Source organism: Rhodamnia argentea, chromosome 7 (assembly GCF_020921035.1).
Source record: "Rhodamnia argentea isolate NSW1041297 chromosome 7, ASM2092103v1, whole genome shotgun sequence".
NCBI classification, from domain to species: Eukaryota; Viridiplantae; Streptophyta; class Magnoliopsida; order Myrtales; family Myrtaceae; genus Rhodamnia; species Rhodamnia argentea.
Window position 1 is genome coordinate 5,596,067 of NC_063156.1, and position 15,163 is coordinate 5,611,229.

Sequence of the window (15,163 nt, forward strand, 5' to 3'; positions counted from 1 at the left end):
AAAAAAAGTTTGGAGTTAGATTTGGGACTAGAACTAAAGTTTAGGATTTTTTATGAGCAAAAAAAAAGTTCGGGAGTAAATTTAAGATCGAACCTAAAGTTGAGGGTTTTTTCTGAGACAAAAAAAGTTTGGGATAGATTTGGGACTTGACCTAAAGTTTGGTTTTTTTTTAAGGAATTTAGCCCAATGTTGGCTATACGTTTCTTTTTTTGGTCGAGAGAAAGAAAGTCATTCATATATTAAAATTAATTCTCGAGAGGTACATAGAAGACTTTCAAGTCTAAAGAATCCCATATAGCAACAAAACAAAAGTTAGAAATCAAATAACAAAACACAGTATGCAGCTCGAAACACACCGACATCCCTCAAAAACAAATCTGTCATCGTAAATATTTGGCGGCTGATCACCATATTCAACGATGAGCATACACGGAGATCTCTTATTCCATTTGCAACAACTTGCGATGTGCATCTAGGTTCAATGTTCTCATCACTATTACTGTGCAGAGACACCCACAATATCAAATACATATAAGGAACTCTCGGATTTGCATCTAAATCTAGTTTGGAGAGTAAAACCCTCAAATTTTAATTTTAATTCAAATAAGGAGAGGAGAGCGGTCTACTCTCAAAGAGGTCGTGGAGCCATGTCACGAACATCTTCCTTTCGATCGTTGTCAATTGTACGAATGGTCGAACTGATCTTCTCATTCATCTAAGATAATATGCATAAATTTTTTAAGCACACAAACTTTCAGAACAGAACGGAGAGAGAAAAGAGAGCCAATCAAAACAAAGAAAATGCCAATTCAAAGACTAAGTAGGCTCAATTAAGAGCTTGTAAGAGAGCTTCAAAAGAGGGAAGATGGAGAGAGAGAGAGAGAGAGAGAGAGAGAGAGAGAGAGAGAAGGGGGAGGAAGAGAGGGACGGTGGGGGACGACTCTCCAAAAACGACGCCCAGGCGGCGGCTTCAAGGAAAAGAGAGGTCAAACTTGGACTCCAAGTTTCTGCCATGTACAGGTGGCCCAAAAACTTAGAGTCCAAGTTCTTTTTTTTTATGTATAATTCAGAAGAATGAAGCAACATCGGATTATGTGTTCCGCTTTTTCGTGTGTGCTTAGTCTTAGTTAGGAATGAGCTCATTCATTAAATCTAACCATGCATTCAAAGTACCCTTGTTTTCTTTGCACATGTTTTGACTTGCGATGTTGAAAAACCTAATTGGACCATTGCTGAAGTTTACAAGAAGACAAGATTCGATAATGTAAATGATAAAGGAAAGACTTATTCTCCCCTCAAAACACAAACACACACACACACAAAATGGTAATTAAACGCAAAAATCAATATCAAAGGTCACATCTGATAAGTGACAAGCACTTGAAATAATTCGCACCAGAGGAGAGCGAGCACTCCTACCTAGTCACTGCCGGCGAGGCAACCTTTAGTCTTTCGACTCTCTGGTCAAATTACGATTTTCATGATTTGATTGGAACCTCCTCTTGTTCTTTTTCTTTTTAAATGAAAAATGGGCTCAATTTTTTTAAAAAAAATTAACACCATGAATTTACATTCTTATTTTATCACCTAATAAAATATGAAATGTAGGAGGTGATGAAAAGAAACTAGTATCCAAGCGCTTATCAACAAGCCAATTAGCAAAGTGATTTTCTTCTTGAAAATGATGCCGCACTGTAAACTCAAAGTGCAAGCGCATTGGGTGTTGCGTAAGAACGATTTTCTTGTTGCCTAACAACTCGTCTCATTTCCGAAGCTTATGTTTAATGATAATGTGGCATGATCTCACTGAATGAATGAGCAAGTTTAAGCATCTTGGCTGCATTGAGTGGCTCTACAATTCCATGGGCATAAAATTGAAGCGACAAGCTTGAAATATCCACTATAATCGTCATTTCCTAACGCTTGACTTCATCATGCAAAAGTTGCTAATCATGGATTAATGTTCCTAAGTATCAAGATATTTAGTAATTTACTGTACTAATTAACATCTTCTTTTACGTGTGAGGTTAGGTGCTCAATGGTTTTTATCTTCGGCTCAAGGCTAGGCTTGAGAATCAAATGTACGATAGGGTAATAGCACATGTTGATTTCCAAGTGAATCTGAGCAATACGTTTCGCCAAATTAACTTAGCTTGATCGGAGTTTAAAAGCACCAATCAAAATTAACTCTCTTCCACTTCCCTCACTCAATCGTGCTCTTCAATCTTGGTCGTGGCAAGGTCTGAGTTAGTCTCACCCTCTCCTCTCTCTCTAAAATTATCAGTGATTTTTTTTTTTTTTGGCGCACTCTTCTTGTTTCTTCTTACCTACCGATCTAGATCTGGGAGAAAATTTCTCCCAATCTAGTTTTAGATATAAGAGTTTGAACTCTCCCGATTTAGTTCTACATCTATGAGCTATCCTCCCCCGATCTAGATTTGAAAATTTATAAGTAAAATCCATGATCAACTGCTTTAATTAATAGAAAGTTATATGAACATATTCTTAAGAAAATTGAATGTACTATTAATATGCATAAGAGATTAGAATCTTGAGCACCAATGCTTCATTTGTTTTGCGGAAAAAAACTTCTAGGAAAATATTGCCTGAATTTTTCGTCGTTTGGTTTGCGAAAAATAAGCTAGTCAATGAAAACTTTTGCCACCCACGAAAAAAACTCTTTCAAAAGCGAGAAAAATATTTTTCTCATCTTTCCTTCCTCTTCCCTTTTCCATTTCCTTTCTTTTTAATTATTTTTATACTTTCTTTTCATTTTTTATTTATTTTTTAAAAAATTCAAAATTTTTTGTTTTAATTTTTTTTCTTTTCCTTCTTCTCCTCTATCCTTCTTCTTCCTTCTTTTTTTGCCAGTCGCCGGCTTGTGGCAAGCCAACATCAAGGCAGCAAGATGAGCTTTAGCTCACCAGATCCATGGAGGCCGAGGTTCGTCGGTCGGTCGCCGGCTAAAGAAGGAAGGAAAAGAAAATAAATAAATAAATAGGAAAATACAATAGAAAAGCATAAAAAATAATTAAAAAATTGAATTTTTTAAATAAGAAGTAAAAAATAAAAAAATTCTTAAAAGACGTATACAGTGAAAATTGATTTTCCTTACCAAACGGAGGAAAATGTTTTCCAGTTCGTTTTCAAGTTTCAGCCAAATATCCCAAAATATCATCATTTTTCTGAAAAATCACTTCTTGAAAAACATCTTCTAGAAACGAAACATTTGTCGCAAAACAAACGGAGCAAAAATATATCATAGGCTAATGTCACGTATTGATTCCTAAGTGCAATTTGAGCAATAAATTTTATCAACTTATAGCTTGATTGTACCCTCATATTCTTAAAAAAGAAAATAGCCAGTAAATGTTTTCAGAAATGAATATGAGCTCATCAATTAATTCTAATCATGCGTTCAAAGTGTCCTTACTTTCTTTGCACATGTTTTTACTGGCGAGGTTGAAAAACCTAAGAGGACCGATGCTAAGTCCATTAGAAGATAAGATTCAATAATGTAAAAGATAAAGAAGAGACTTTCTCCCCTCTAAACATACAAAAAGGAAAAAAAAAAAATTTCTCAAGCTTAACCTGCTCGTGCTCTGTTGATCCTTCTTGTTTTCTGAATTTGACTTTGTTTTGCAGTATTCTAGGCTTTGCAATTTTTCAATTTGCTTGGCTATGAAGTCTATGTACTTCTCGAGCATCATTTTAACTAATGAATACAATTTTCTTTCGAAGATAGAAGAAGAAAACCTCGGTGCTTGATTGTATCCTTTGTTTTTTTGTTTGTGCCCTAACTCACATACCCTAAAATAAGAAGTGTCTAATTATTCCCCGAGACGAATATGTTCTCATCCATTTATCATGCATTCAAAAGCAACATCATCAGTTTGGAAAGATGAATCGTGACATCCGATACCCAGTGATTTGTCCGGATGGACGGAGGCGTCATGTATAATGCCAAAAGCATATGGTGCTGGGTCGCTTTGCCTATGTGGGCGCATCATGTCTTTTTGGAATGTATGATACGACGTTGAAGTAATTGGTCACGTTGCGACTTGTGAGGTTGAGAAACTAAGGCAACTCGCGATCGACGCTAGGTCCACTAAAAGATAAGATCTAATGAAAGAAAGAAAGAGATTTCCCCTCGTGGTCCAGTCTCTCCGCGATCGCAGCCAGACATGATCTCCTTTTCATCCATGGATTGCGTAAGAACTTGACCGAATTGTGGAGCTTTATATTCACCAATGACGTGACATCATTTCCCTGAATTTATGAACAGAATGAAGACTCCGTTTGTTTAGTAAAAAATAATATTTTCCTCATTTTTTGATAATTAATCTTCTTAGAAAAACGAGTCAACGAAAAATATTTTTCTACTCAACAGAAAACCTATGTTGAAATTCAAGAAATCATTTTTTCTTTGAAAAATCAGAAAGCATTTTCCAAAATTTGACTAGGTATCGGCACTTAGACCCCGAAACTCTATGCTTGGATACGAGAGACCTAATGCTGGTTCTCGGGTCCACTACGTTGAAGAACAGGTCTCTGGCTCTCAGGCCGGAGTCCATCGAGGTAGGGACTAGGCCCCCAATGCCTATGCTCAGGTCCATCGAGGCTAGGCCCAAAGCCTTGGTGCCCGTGCCCAATGCCTTGGCACATGTGCTCGGGTCCATAAAGGTAGTGATGGGTTGGTCGACGCTTGACCTATGGTCCTCACACTTAGGCTTGGGTCCACAAAGGTCGTGCATGGGTCCTCGGTGCTTGGACTCGGGTCCTTAGTTAACAAAACATCTGTTCTTATAAAAATAAATTTTTTAAAATCAAATTTTAAATTACCTTTTATTATTTTCTTCATTTTTAAGTTTTTAGTTTTTTTCCTTTATTTTTCTTTTCTTTCTTTTTCTTTCTTTTTTTTCTTCTTCTTCTGTTGGTTGTCGGCGACCCGGTCACGCCCAAGGACGAGCTCGCCCAAGGTCGGCAAGGCTAGATCTCGCCAATCTAGAAAAGTCTCGGGCTTCGCCGACCTTTGGCAAGCGATAAGCCCACAGATCCGGCAAGGGCTCGAGCCTCGTCGGAATCTAGCAAGCTCGAGCCTCGTCGGTCTTGGGTGAGCTTGTCCTCACCGTCACCCGATTCTCGGCGATCGGCGGAGGAAGAAGGACAAATAAAATAGAAATAATTAAAAATTAGATTATTTTGGTTATTTTTCTAAGGAAAATCAAATCAGATTTTTCACATCAACAGCGAAATATATTTTCTAGTTCATTTTTAGGTTTCACCCAAACACCGAAAGTATTTTCATTTTCTTGGAAAATGACTTTTTGGAAAATATTTTTCAAAAATATCACATTTTTCGCGAAATAAACGGAGTCTTAATATTTTAGTTTGCATTAGGTGGTTCTACAGTTCCATGGGCATAAAATACTAGAGATAAAACTCAGCGGCTTAAAGTATTGTCGTGTAAAGATTACAAACTACAAATGCATTGAACAACTTCATTATGCAGAAGCTATTAATCATGTACAGATGTTAATAAATATCAGGATATGAAGTGATTAGTTATATTGATTTTAATATTTTCTCGATTTTTCATTAACTTTTCATATTCGAAAAGTAAATACGTACTTAACCTACTGGGAAAAATAACTTATCAACATATCGGGAATTAGTAAATAGGTACATGCACATTCTTTCATCAAAAGCAAAGGGTCCCCAATGACCATGGATGGGTTTGAGTATAGAAAGGAGTGTTGAATGGAGATGCCCTAATTTAAGCACCTAGTTAAACCACATTATTCAATAAATTATCTCAATAAAAATTTGGGATAGTGACATAAATAGTCCCTAAACTTTTAGCTTGATGTGCAACGTAGTCTCCGAAATTTTAATTTGACCAATATAGTCTCTAAATTTTAACCTACTATGTGTAATGCGATCCCTAAACTTTTAATTTGACCAATATGGTTCATGAAGAACATGTTCAACTTAGTCCCTAAACTATAGGCAGATATTCAATGTAGTCATTCAATTTATTCAAGTTCGGGGACGACATTAAATATTTTTCTTATGGTTTGAGACTACTAAGTTGAATATGTTACAAAAATTCAGGAACTATATTGAACAAATGAAAAGTTTAGGGATCGCATGACACATTAGACTAAAGTTCATGGATCATATTGTTCGAATTAAAAGTTCAGGAACCACATTGCATATTGGATCAAAGTTTATGAACCATTTGTGTCATGTTTTCTAAAAATTTCTCAACATCTTTTGTGTGATATTCTGTTTCTATGAGCGCTTGATTTTTACTCTTATGAAATTCGATTAATGCGAAGAGGCTCTTTAATGATGGACCAAAGAGAAAGGCACCCACCAATTACAATCCCAAACCGTGATGCTCTAACAAGATAAATCCTATTTTTTTAGGCCTAACAAAGAAAAATTTTCTGAGAAAAAGGTGCCCAAAGAAAATGTCATTGTGCCAGGATCATTTATGTTACAGTGTCTTAGGAACAAGGGAACAAGCGTTGGTGATGTTGGTCGATTAAAAAGATCATGGGACAGGGTAAGACTTCTTGTTGCACATGCACTTGTAAGCCATGGGGCATGTCTCCGCCTCCTGAACTGATGCACACACGAAGCTGACCATGACCAGCCTGCATGGCGAGCACGAGCCACAGGCGTGCGAACAGTCCGGCAAGCTCGACCCGGCGATCCGGACCGTGTCTGCCCTACCTGGCCTCATCGACAGTCTCCTTTCCCAGTAGAAGTTCGGGTTCGCCACGTGCTCGACCTTCGCCTTAGGCCGGGTTGAGTGTCGGTGTCCGTGATCTGAAACGCCCATTGTTATAGCTTTCATAAGATGAAGACTGAGAGATAACTATTGAAGCTCCATCGAATGAAAAGTACCCCTTAAATCATTTTTCTTCTACAGTAACTGAAGCACATATGAGCATGCAGAAGCGTAGTAACTTAAACTCAAACTCCTGAAATAAGTCATAGTGAGATTTATATGCATTTTGTTTTTTTGTAGAAGCATAGTAATATTAGCTCTGCGAAATGAGATTGTACAAGACTCCACACGTTATGACAAATGGTGCCACAAATCAAGTCTACCACCTCAGCAGTTTGAACAGAACTCAAGTACCTTCGAAACGGGAAGAAACTCTCATCAAATACTTCTGTAAAATCAGTCTACAACATAATCTTATCCTTGAAAAACTTAAGAGTATATGACAAAGAGAGAGTCTCATACTCGAGCTCGGTCGGCTGATGTGCCTCGCGGAGACGGTAGAATGAGGAACAACAAGAAGGAGAAGAATGAGGAGCGAAGCAGCAACAAGCGCAGAACCCTTCATTCCTTTCGCAAATCTGTAGTATTTTTTACTCCTCTTCTCTCTCTCTCGAATCTCTCTCCCTTGACAGTAATATCAAGACCAGAAGAATTGTGAGCCTCTCCGTCAGTCACTTACCGAGACCATTCCACCAGACGGAAGGCTCAGGCCATGTTTAAATATTCACGAGCCCAAAAGGATATCTGTATTGAAGCAGATCACAGGCGAGGGTATGTGTCCACGCAAAACCCTAAGAGGGAAGGTCACATGAAAGACGATGATGGCACCCGCAGAGAGAGCTCACATGTAACAGCACTGGAAGCTTATTGCGCGCCTCAAATGGAAGAAGAAGATCTCATGGGTTTTGGATGATGGTCGAAGAACTCTGGAAGTGCTCGTCCTCCGTGAGTCCAGACAATAAATGAAACGGCGAGCTCGTCGACTCACTTCCCCCCATCGTCATGTCTTGAGTTAAAAGAAGGACTCGGGACAAGGCATCAAGGGTGGTCAATTATGTGACCGCCATTAATGTTGGCCAACGACCACCATTGATGAACTTCGAGCTTTTTCATTAACTCTTATTCCTTTGGACTACCCGCCACTGAGGACAGCACAGACGATTCAACGTTGCACGTCAGATTCTTCAGCGATCGAAAGCCTGGAGTTCAGAGCATTGATATCATTACAGTTTGACGTGACTGGACTGGTACTCCATCGGATTGGAACAATGCTTGGCTTAAGTGAGATACAGGGTTAGCTTTTTTCCTTTTTTGGTCAGAAGATACAGGGTTAGTTGAAACGCGAAAAATATCAACCAAAAATAAAAACATTTCTAAGTTTTATGCAATCATCTTAATTTAGACTTAAACTCTTTAATTATACTAATTGAGTTTATCATATCAATTTTAGCCAAAAATCACTAACACAAATATCGTCGTAGACACAACCAATGCTGGCTTATACATTTTTAATAGTATTTTAATAATTTTTTGAATTTTTCAAAGATTTCTTTATTTTTTGTAAATTTTTTCATTTCTTTGCATTTTATTTTTTGAACTTAGGTGAGGGCTAGGATGCTCTCGCTGGATCTTGGCCAGGGGCCACGGGCCCTTGATTTGGCCAGCGAGTACGTTGTGGGCCTTGCCTAGGCCCTCCCCGACCACAATGAGGGCACACAATGGCCTCTCCAGAAGCCCACGAGAGCATTGCGTCATTCACCCAAAGCCGGTGAGGGCGTCTCGATCCTCGCCTGTGGCTGGCAACCCTCGTTGGCCCTCACATGTGGCCAGCAAGGGAGTTAAAAGATAAGAAAAAGAAAAAAAAACTATAAAAATTCACGCTAGCACCTCCAGTGCTTTGTAGGATGGTCGGCATGCATGTCGGATATTTTCTGGTCAAAATTGACCCGGATGGATTTAACTTGCAAATGTGAATAAGTTTGGTACAATCGGCATAATTAAAAAGTTTGGATCAAATTGGTACAAGTGTAATAGATTTAAGATTTTTTAAATTATCTTAGTTTTTTTTTAATCGAAAATTCCTCCTTTTTTTTTTGGTCAAAAAATTCCTCCTAGTTAAAACGATGGGAAAATCTCAACTTATTGGATGCTCGCACGGCTTTGGATTGGTTCCTAAACATGAGTACGGGCCGGACGTGCTTGAAGACTATTGGCTTGGACAAGGTCATTCAGATACAAACCCGGATCAAGCCCGTCAAGTTACAAAAACGGTATAAAGTGTTTGGGTTAATAAAAAAAAATCCCAAATTGATACACATATACCACATTTACCCCAAATTAATTTCCACATCATACAAAATCTGAAGCTTGTACACGTGCCGCATTTATTCCAAACTAATTTTCATGTCACAAAAAATCTTGAATTGATACGCTCGTTCTATGTTTACCCCGACTAATTTTCTTGTCATATTGAATTGTGCATTTTAGCAAATTTCGAAACTTGACGGACTTCTTAGGGAAAAAAAAAAGCATATTTTCTGATGTAAGATGTCTATTTGGTGACATAAAAATTAGTTTTTAGATAATGTGACATGGATATACTAGTTTAGGATTTTCGTGACACGGAAAATAGGTCACGGGAGTTCTAGTGCGTGATTTTTATTATGACATGATAATAGTTTGGGGATGGATGTAGCAATCCAACATTTTTCTATTGATGGGTAGGCCTAGCCCAGGCGACATTTTACTCTTTACCTGAAGATAGAAAATCGAAGAAGAATCAGTCCATTTGACTAACGTAAGTCAAAACGACATTAGGTTTGATGCAGGAAGCATCATCTTGTGAAACCGGGTTTCACATGTCGAATGTTTCTAGCAATTGACTATGCTTATTCTCATTGTTGACGAACTAAACTTGCGACAACAATGCTTCACCGGCTTCTGCGTCTGAAACCTGCGACGTACGGAGCAGCAGGCGTTGACCGGCACGTTTTTCGCAGAGCTCCTCCCTCCATTCACTTTGCGTTGACTTGGCCAATACTCTGGTCAAACGTCAACTTTGTAGAGCTTGGCACACCCAAGAAAATACGGTTCACGTAAGATTGAAACGACGAGGGATTACGATGCCTCTGAACTTTATTGTTAACTAACGTTGACGTGATTGGACTGCACCCTTTGGCTGTTGGGCAATTTGACTTTTCGTGCAGCGTTGCTCTTGAATTGATGAGCCGGTTTGACTAGTTGTAAAGTCAATCACGGTTCCAGAGACCGCAAGCGCCCGCCAAGGAGGGAACAGTTTTGGGCGGCATCTATGGAGACTCTTGATTCAGTTCTCGTCACTATATAAGAACAGAATGAGCTGGCCATCTTTACCAGATTATGCGTTGGTGTATTACGTATATTTTGCCATCTCTTTTAGCCATGAACGCTATGGTCAAACACGCTGGCTTCCGGTGGAGTTCAGCTAATTTCCTCCGGTCGAGCCCGGCTAGTTCCCGTGGCTATGATCTCTTGAACTGCGATCCCGAAACGGCCTAACGGCGGTGAGACCGATGATCGGTGGAGGACGGTGTCCAAGCGTGATGAGTGGAGTCGCGTTACACGTGACGAGAGGGCAAGGCACCGGCGAGCATTCTTGAGGACGTACAAGTTGGCGTCCCCAGACAGCTTAGGGAAGAGGAGGAAGAGGACGGTCATCAGGTGTAAGAAGTTGAGGAAGATAGCAGTCAAAGTGAAGAGACTCGTGGTCTCGATCGTCTCGTTTGCCCTGGCGAGGTCTCGTGGTTGCAGGTCGGCGATAATCGTGTCTTGCCCGCGGCCAATAACGAGATGTTTCTGAGCTAATACTTTGGCTGAGTTTCAAGAATCGATCTGGTGAATCAAATTATAGTTCATTCTTTTCTTTGAGTCATTTGTACACATTTGACTATGAAGCTCTAACATTAATGGAAGATTTCATACTAGTTTGTGCTGAGCTATGACCTTTCCTCTTTAGATGTACCGGATATGTTGGCTGCATGAATTGGGATAGGAAGCAATCAGCAATTGCTTAAATTGCACTGAACTATATATCATCTAGCTTTGCCCACCAAGAACAACATTTATCATCCATTTCCAATGAAGATTACGGAGTTCATTTCACGGGAAAAAGTACAAAGAAAAATTCAAAATATATTACATTAGTGTCAATTCAATCATAAATATTTCAGTTGTGCTAATTTAGTTTCAAACCTTTTGCATTTGAACTAATTGAGTCCATCCAGTCAATTTTGGCTGGAAATCACTAATGTGAATGACATTCGTCCTAAATGGCGTGACTAGTGTTGACATTGACATTTTTTTAACAAATTTTTTAAATTGATTTTTTAATTATTTTTTTGAAATTGATTATTTAATTATTTTTTCCTATTCTTTCTTTCGTTTTTTCTTTAATTTTTGCCGGTGACCCTTATCGGTCACTAGGTGAGGGCTTGCCCGCCCTCGCCGGCTACTAATGAGGGCCCACAAGCTCTCGCCAAATTTGATCGAGGGCCACCTCCTTCTTGACCTCGTCGGCAGCCGACGAGGCTGCGATGGCCCTCGTCAAATCTGGGCAACAAGGAAAGGAAAGGGAGTATTTCTAGTTTTTCCACTAGGAAAGGAAGTAAACCTAGTTTCTCGATAGGACGAAAATGGCAGATGCTAGTCGGTTGAAAGAGGGAGGAATAAATAGATTGTCAGTTGAGTCCCACAAACCTCGACAGTTAACAAAAAAGCTTAGGCCATCCTTTAGAGCATGTCTACGTCCGCACATATGTAACAATGCCCTTGATCAGCGGACGATCCTAAAACCATCCCACTTCTCTCCATCCACCCCATGCCCTCGTTTTGGAATTGAGGGAGAAGAAGAAACCAAAAACTCCAAAAAAAAAAAAAAATTTCTTCTCCTCCTTCTCCACCCAGGAATTCTATGGACTATGCCCACAAAAGGGTGTATCCCGTGGACGCCAACCCCTCGACCGGCATGGAACCCCCACCTCCCTACCCGCCGAAATACATGATGCTCCAGGAGCAGGGTAGCATCCGCCCGCCCCCTTACCGCCGTAACATCCCCCGGTACCACTCGAGCCACCACAAGTCCGGCGGCAGGAGTTGTTGCCTGAGGTGCATTTGCTGCTGCTATTGCTCCCTCTTCCTCCTCGTCTTCGTCCTCGCCACCTTCGCCTTCTACTTCTATGCCGTGTACCAGCCGCAGATCCCGTCCTACACCGTCGAAAACTTTGCGACCAATGCGTTCGACATGCAGCCGGACTTCAGCCTCTATACCGAGTTCGTGGTGACCGTGAAGGCCAACAATCCTAACGAGAACATAGGGTTCAACTACGGCAAGGACAGCTCGGTCGTGGTCGCTTATCAGGATTCGTCATTGTGTAATGGCCAGCTCCCGGCTTTCCACCAAGGCCACAAGAACATAACCATGATAAAAGTCATGTTGAAAGGAAAGAGCGAGTTTGGGTCAGGGCTCCAGGAAGCCTTGATGGAGAACCGGCACACCGCTAAGATTCCATTGAATGTGATTGTTAAGGTACCGGTTGGCATTGTTATCGGGACCTTCCCACTGAAGCAGTTCACGGTTCGCGTCATCTGCGATTTGGTTGTGGATAACTTGTCGCCAAACAAGAAGACGCAAATCGTATCGAACACCTGCGTCCCCAATATCGACCTATGAGATTGACTTGGGCAAAATCTAGGGACGAGAATGGACAACAGGAGCATCTAACACCTTTGCATCTTTCCGAGAAATTGAATGATCGGAGGCTTTCGCTGAGCTTCTTGTACTGTAATTGTTCAATTGTTTATCAAGGAAGTAAACATATATGCTACAGAGGCGTAAAGCCGCAGGTGTAGATTGTATAGTATTGGCTTTTGTTGGACTTGGAACCCAATTTGTTCTCTCATTTCTGTCCTGGAATGCTGACCCAAAATGCAATTTTTTCAAGCCTCTAAAGGTGAAATAGAAGAACCGAAGGACCGGAAGATCCAGTGGAAAGAGTCGAGAATACCAAGTCAGAGCTACATTGTGTTCTTGTTTTTCATGAATATGGATACTCTATTTACCTGTTGGAAGGAAGATCCTCAGTAACAATTAGAAGAAGAAATAATCTAAAACATTGAAAACATCTCACTCTGTGATGGGAGATGATACTGAAGGATGAATAAGAAGACCACTATTTCTGCAGCAACATTCGTCCTGATAGAGATTCCTCCATGTATTGCTCTCCAAAAACAAAAAAAGTATTTCAAAGTGAATTCCCTTATCTCCGTTCGCAATTAAGGTATAGCAATGACACAAACGATCCCGGAAGGCATTATTGGATGCACTACGAGAATAAGTTCGTACATTTGAAATCTGGAATCCCCACCAAAGCCGTCTTCTGCTTCAAATAAGCCATGGCTGTGGCCTGTGGGCATATGCTGCCTCCATATGTAGCTCCATTGCCACGGTGCCACTAGTGAAAGACAGGCTCAGAACATTAGAGCTTGCGGCTATGGACCACAAGGTCAGGGATATGAATCCTTCCTCGCCCACAGCCAGCCCAATCTTTTCTGTGGAATCTTTGCCTAATCTTGAAACACACAGAGCGCCTACGTTATTTCTTGCAACTTTGAATCAAAAGCTAATAACTATTCTGTCAATTAAGCAATATCTTATGAGTGACAGAATACTTGATGCAGAGTCAACCCGGGACAGGTACCCTCCAGAACCCAGGATACGTATCGCCAAGTATTAGGTCAATTCCAGTTTTATGCTGAAATGTCACTGGTAACAATTTGAAAAGAAAAGAAACGAACACATAAATGTAACCAAGCAATAAAAGGAAGAAAATATAAGTAGTTGAAAGGGTTGAAGATTCTCGGTGAGGCAGAAGCGACAAACTCACGGGGCTTCCATAATGTGGACTAGTTAAGCAAGACATTGTTTGATACACTTGCATAAGCAGCAGTTTGAAAAGGGAGCCCAACCAGTAAATTTCAGCTCAGATACACAAAAGGGCGCAGAAATTTTGTCATTCCTTTGCAGGGCTTCTTGAGTCAAAAACTCTTCTTACTAGAAAGTCCATATATGCAACATAATAAGGGAATAATCATGAATACAAACTTTTAAAACTAGTTCACACAGTGCTCCAAGCAGTTGTATCCTGCAGGTACCATGTGAAACTTGTAAAGTCCTCTCGAACAGCTTAAAACTTTGCGAAGCCCTAAGTCATCATAATATCCTTATCAAGCATCTTTCATTCTTCAAGCAGAAACTTTGCAGTTCTATGAACTAGGCATGTCTACGCAGCAATAGCATTGCTGGTGCTAACAGAAGGCATAAAAGATATTCTAGTTCCAATTGATGAGTCAGTGAAAGACGTCTTTGTGCTATGTATCGTTCTCTCCAGGTGCTCAAAAAAGTTTTTGGCATGGGTTATCGGTCCTTCTAGGCTAATGATTTGAAGACACTTTGAGGTATGGTAGAACAAATATCAAGTGGGTATATCATACACACAAATTTAAAAATGTCAGGTAAATCAGAGTTTCTAAAGGTAAGAGAAATTTTCTTTTATTTTCTTTCCTATCACAAATTATTTCTTGGCCTGTTTGATAGATCTGTAAGTTCCTGTTCAATGTGAATGCTTAGCTCTATAGAACAGAATCCACAATCCTTTTATCCCTTCATTTACCTGATCAGGTATGGAAGTAGGTATTAGGTAATTGGAAGCAAGACCTCCAGCAAAAAGTAAAGTTCTTCATTCCCTCCTCCATCCACCAGTTGCCAGTCATCTGTGTAGAAACTTGCAGCTCACAAGAAAATTGAGAATTGAGGCTGTTGTTTTTCTGACAAGGACACGTGATTGATCAAACAACTAATGTTTGGTTGGGCACATGACCAAATCCACATGAAATTTTATGGCTCCATGTGCCAATGCCAAAGGGTTCGCTACAGACCCATCTTGTTGGTCTTCCAAGCTCGAGCAATAACAATTCAATTCCACGGTATCCTACAAGAGAACTCCTCTACCAAATCCATTTCTCATCACGGTCACTGCCAGTTTACCGCATCTATCAATGCTAAACTAATCACTTCTGCATAGATGCACCAATGGAATTTCATGTACAGTTTCTTAAGACACAAAAGTGATGGCTTAACCATGGCCCTAATGATCATCCGATCTCTTTTCTTGACTAGGAAAGAAACAATATGGGCTAAAATCAACCAGTGAACTGACTTCTCCACAAGAAAGGAAGAAGAAAAGAAAGAAAAAAGAGGGTTTGGTTGGACACCTAACCAAGTCCATATGTCTGGGAAATAGCACCATTTACCTTAACTACCAAAAATGT

General features: G+C 40.0%; 2 protein-coding genes across 3 annotated transcripts; one reads left to right on the forward strand and one right to left on the reverse strand.

Annotated features, from left to right (window-relative positions):
- Positions 1 to 6,457: 6,457 nt before the first annotated feature.
- Positions 6,458 to 7,782, reverse strand: LOC115728634 (protein EPIDERMAL PATTERNING FACTOR 1). 2 transcript variants are annotated; one of them, XM_030658961.2, is made up of 2 exons: positions 7,262 to 7,782; positions 6,458 to 6,837 (listed from the first exon to the last, which is right to left on the reverse strand). In XM_030658961.2, the coding sequence occupies exons 1-2, from the start codon at positions 7,362 to 7,364 to the stop codon at positions 6,560 to 6,562; spliced, it is 381 nt and encodes a 126-aa protein (XP_030514821.2). In that variant the 5' UTR covers positions 7,365 to 7,782; the 3' UTR covers positions 6,458 to 6,559. The 2 variants fall into 2 exon arrangements, with proteins under 2 accessions (XP_030514821.2, XP_048137876.1); XM_048281919.1 differs by having other exon boundaries at positions 7,154 to 7,782.
- Positions 7,783 to 11,398: 3,616 nt separating this feature from the next.
- On the forward strand, positions 11,399 to 12,800 carry LOC115728632 (NDR1/HIN1-like protein 6). The gene has a single exon (XM_030658959.2). The coding sequence runs from the start codon at positions 11,748 to 11,750 to the stop codon at positions 12,504 to 12,506; it is 759 nt and encodes a 252-aa protein (XP_030514819.2). The 5' UTR covers positions 11,399 to 11,747; the 3' UTR covers positions 12,507 to 12,800.
- The last annotated feature ends 2,363 nt before the right edge of the window (positions 12,801 to 15,163 follow it).

What these genes read in the sequence shown, in the direction of transcription:
- LOC115728632 (XM_030658959.2), top strand. Translation starts at nt 11,748, where the DNA reads ATGGACTATGCCCACAAAAGGGTGTATCCCGTGGACGCCAACCCCTCG.
- LOC115728634 (XM_048281919.1), bottom strand. Translation starts at nt 7,364, where the DNA reads ATGAAGGGTTCTGCGCTTGTTGCTGCTTCGCTCCTCATTCTTCTCCTT. An exon ending in AGTTTCTTCCCGTTTCGAAG is followed by an intron (nt 6,838 to 7,153) that starts GTACTTGAGTTC and finishes TGGGCGTTTCAG; the next exon opens with ATCACGGACACCGACACTCA.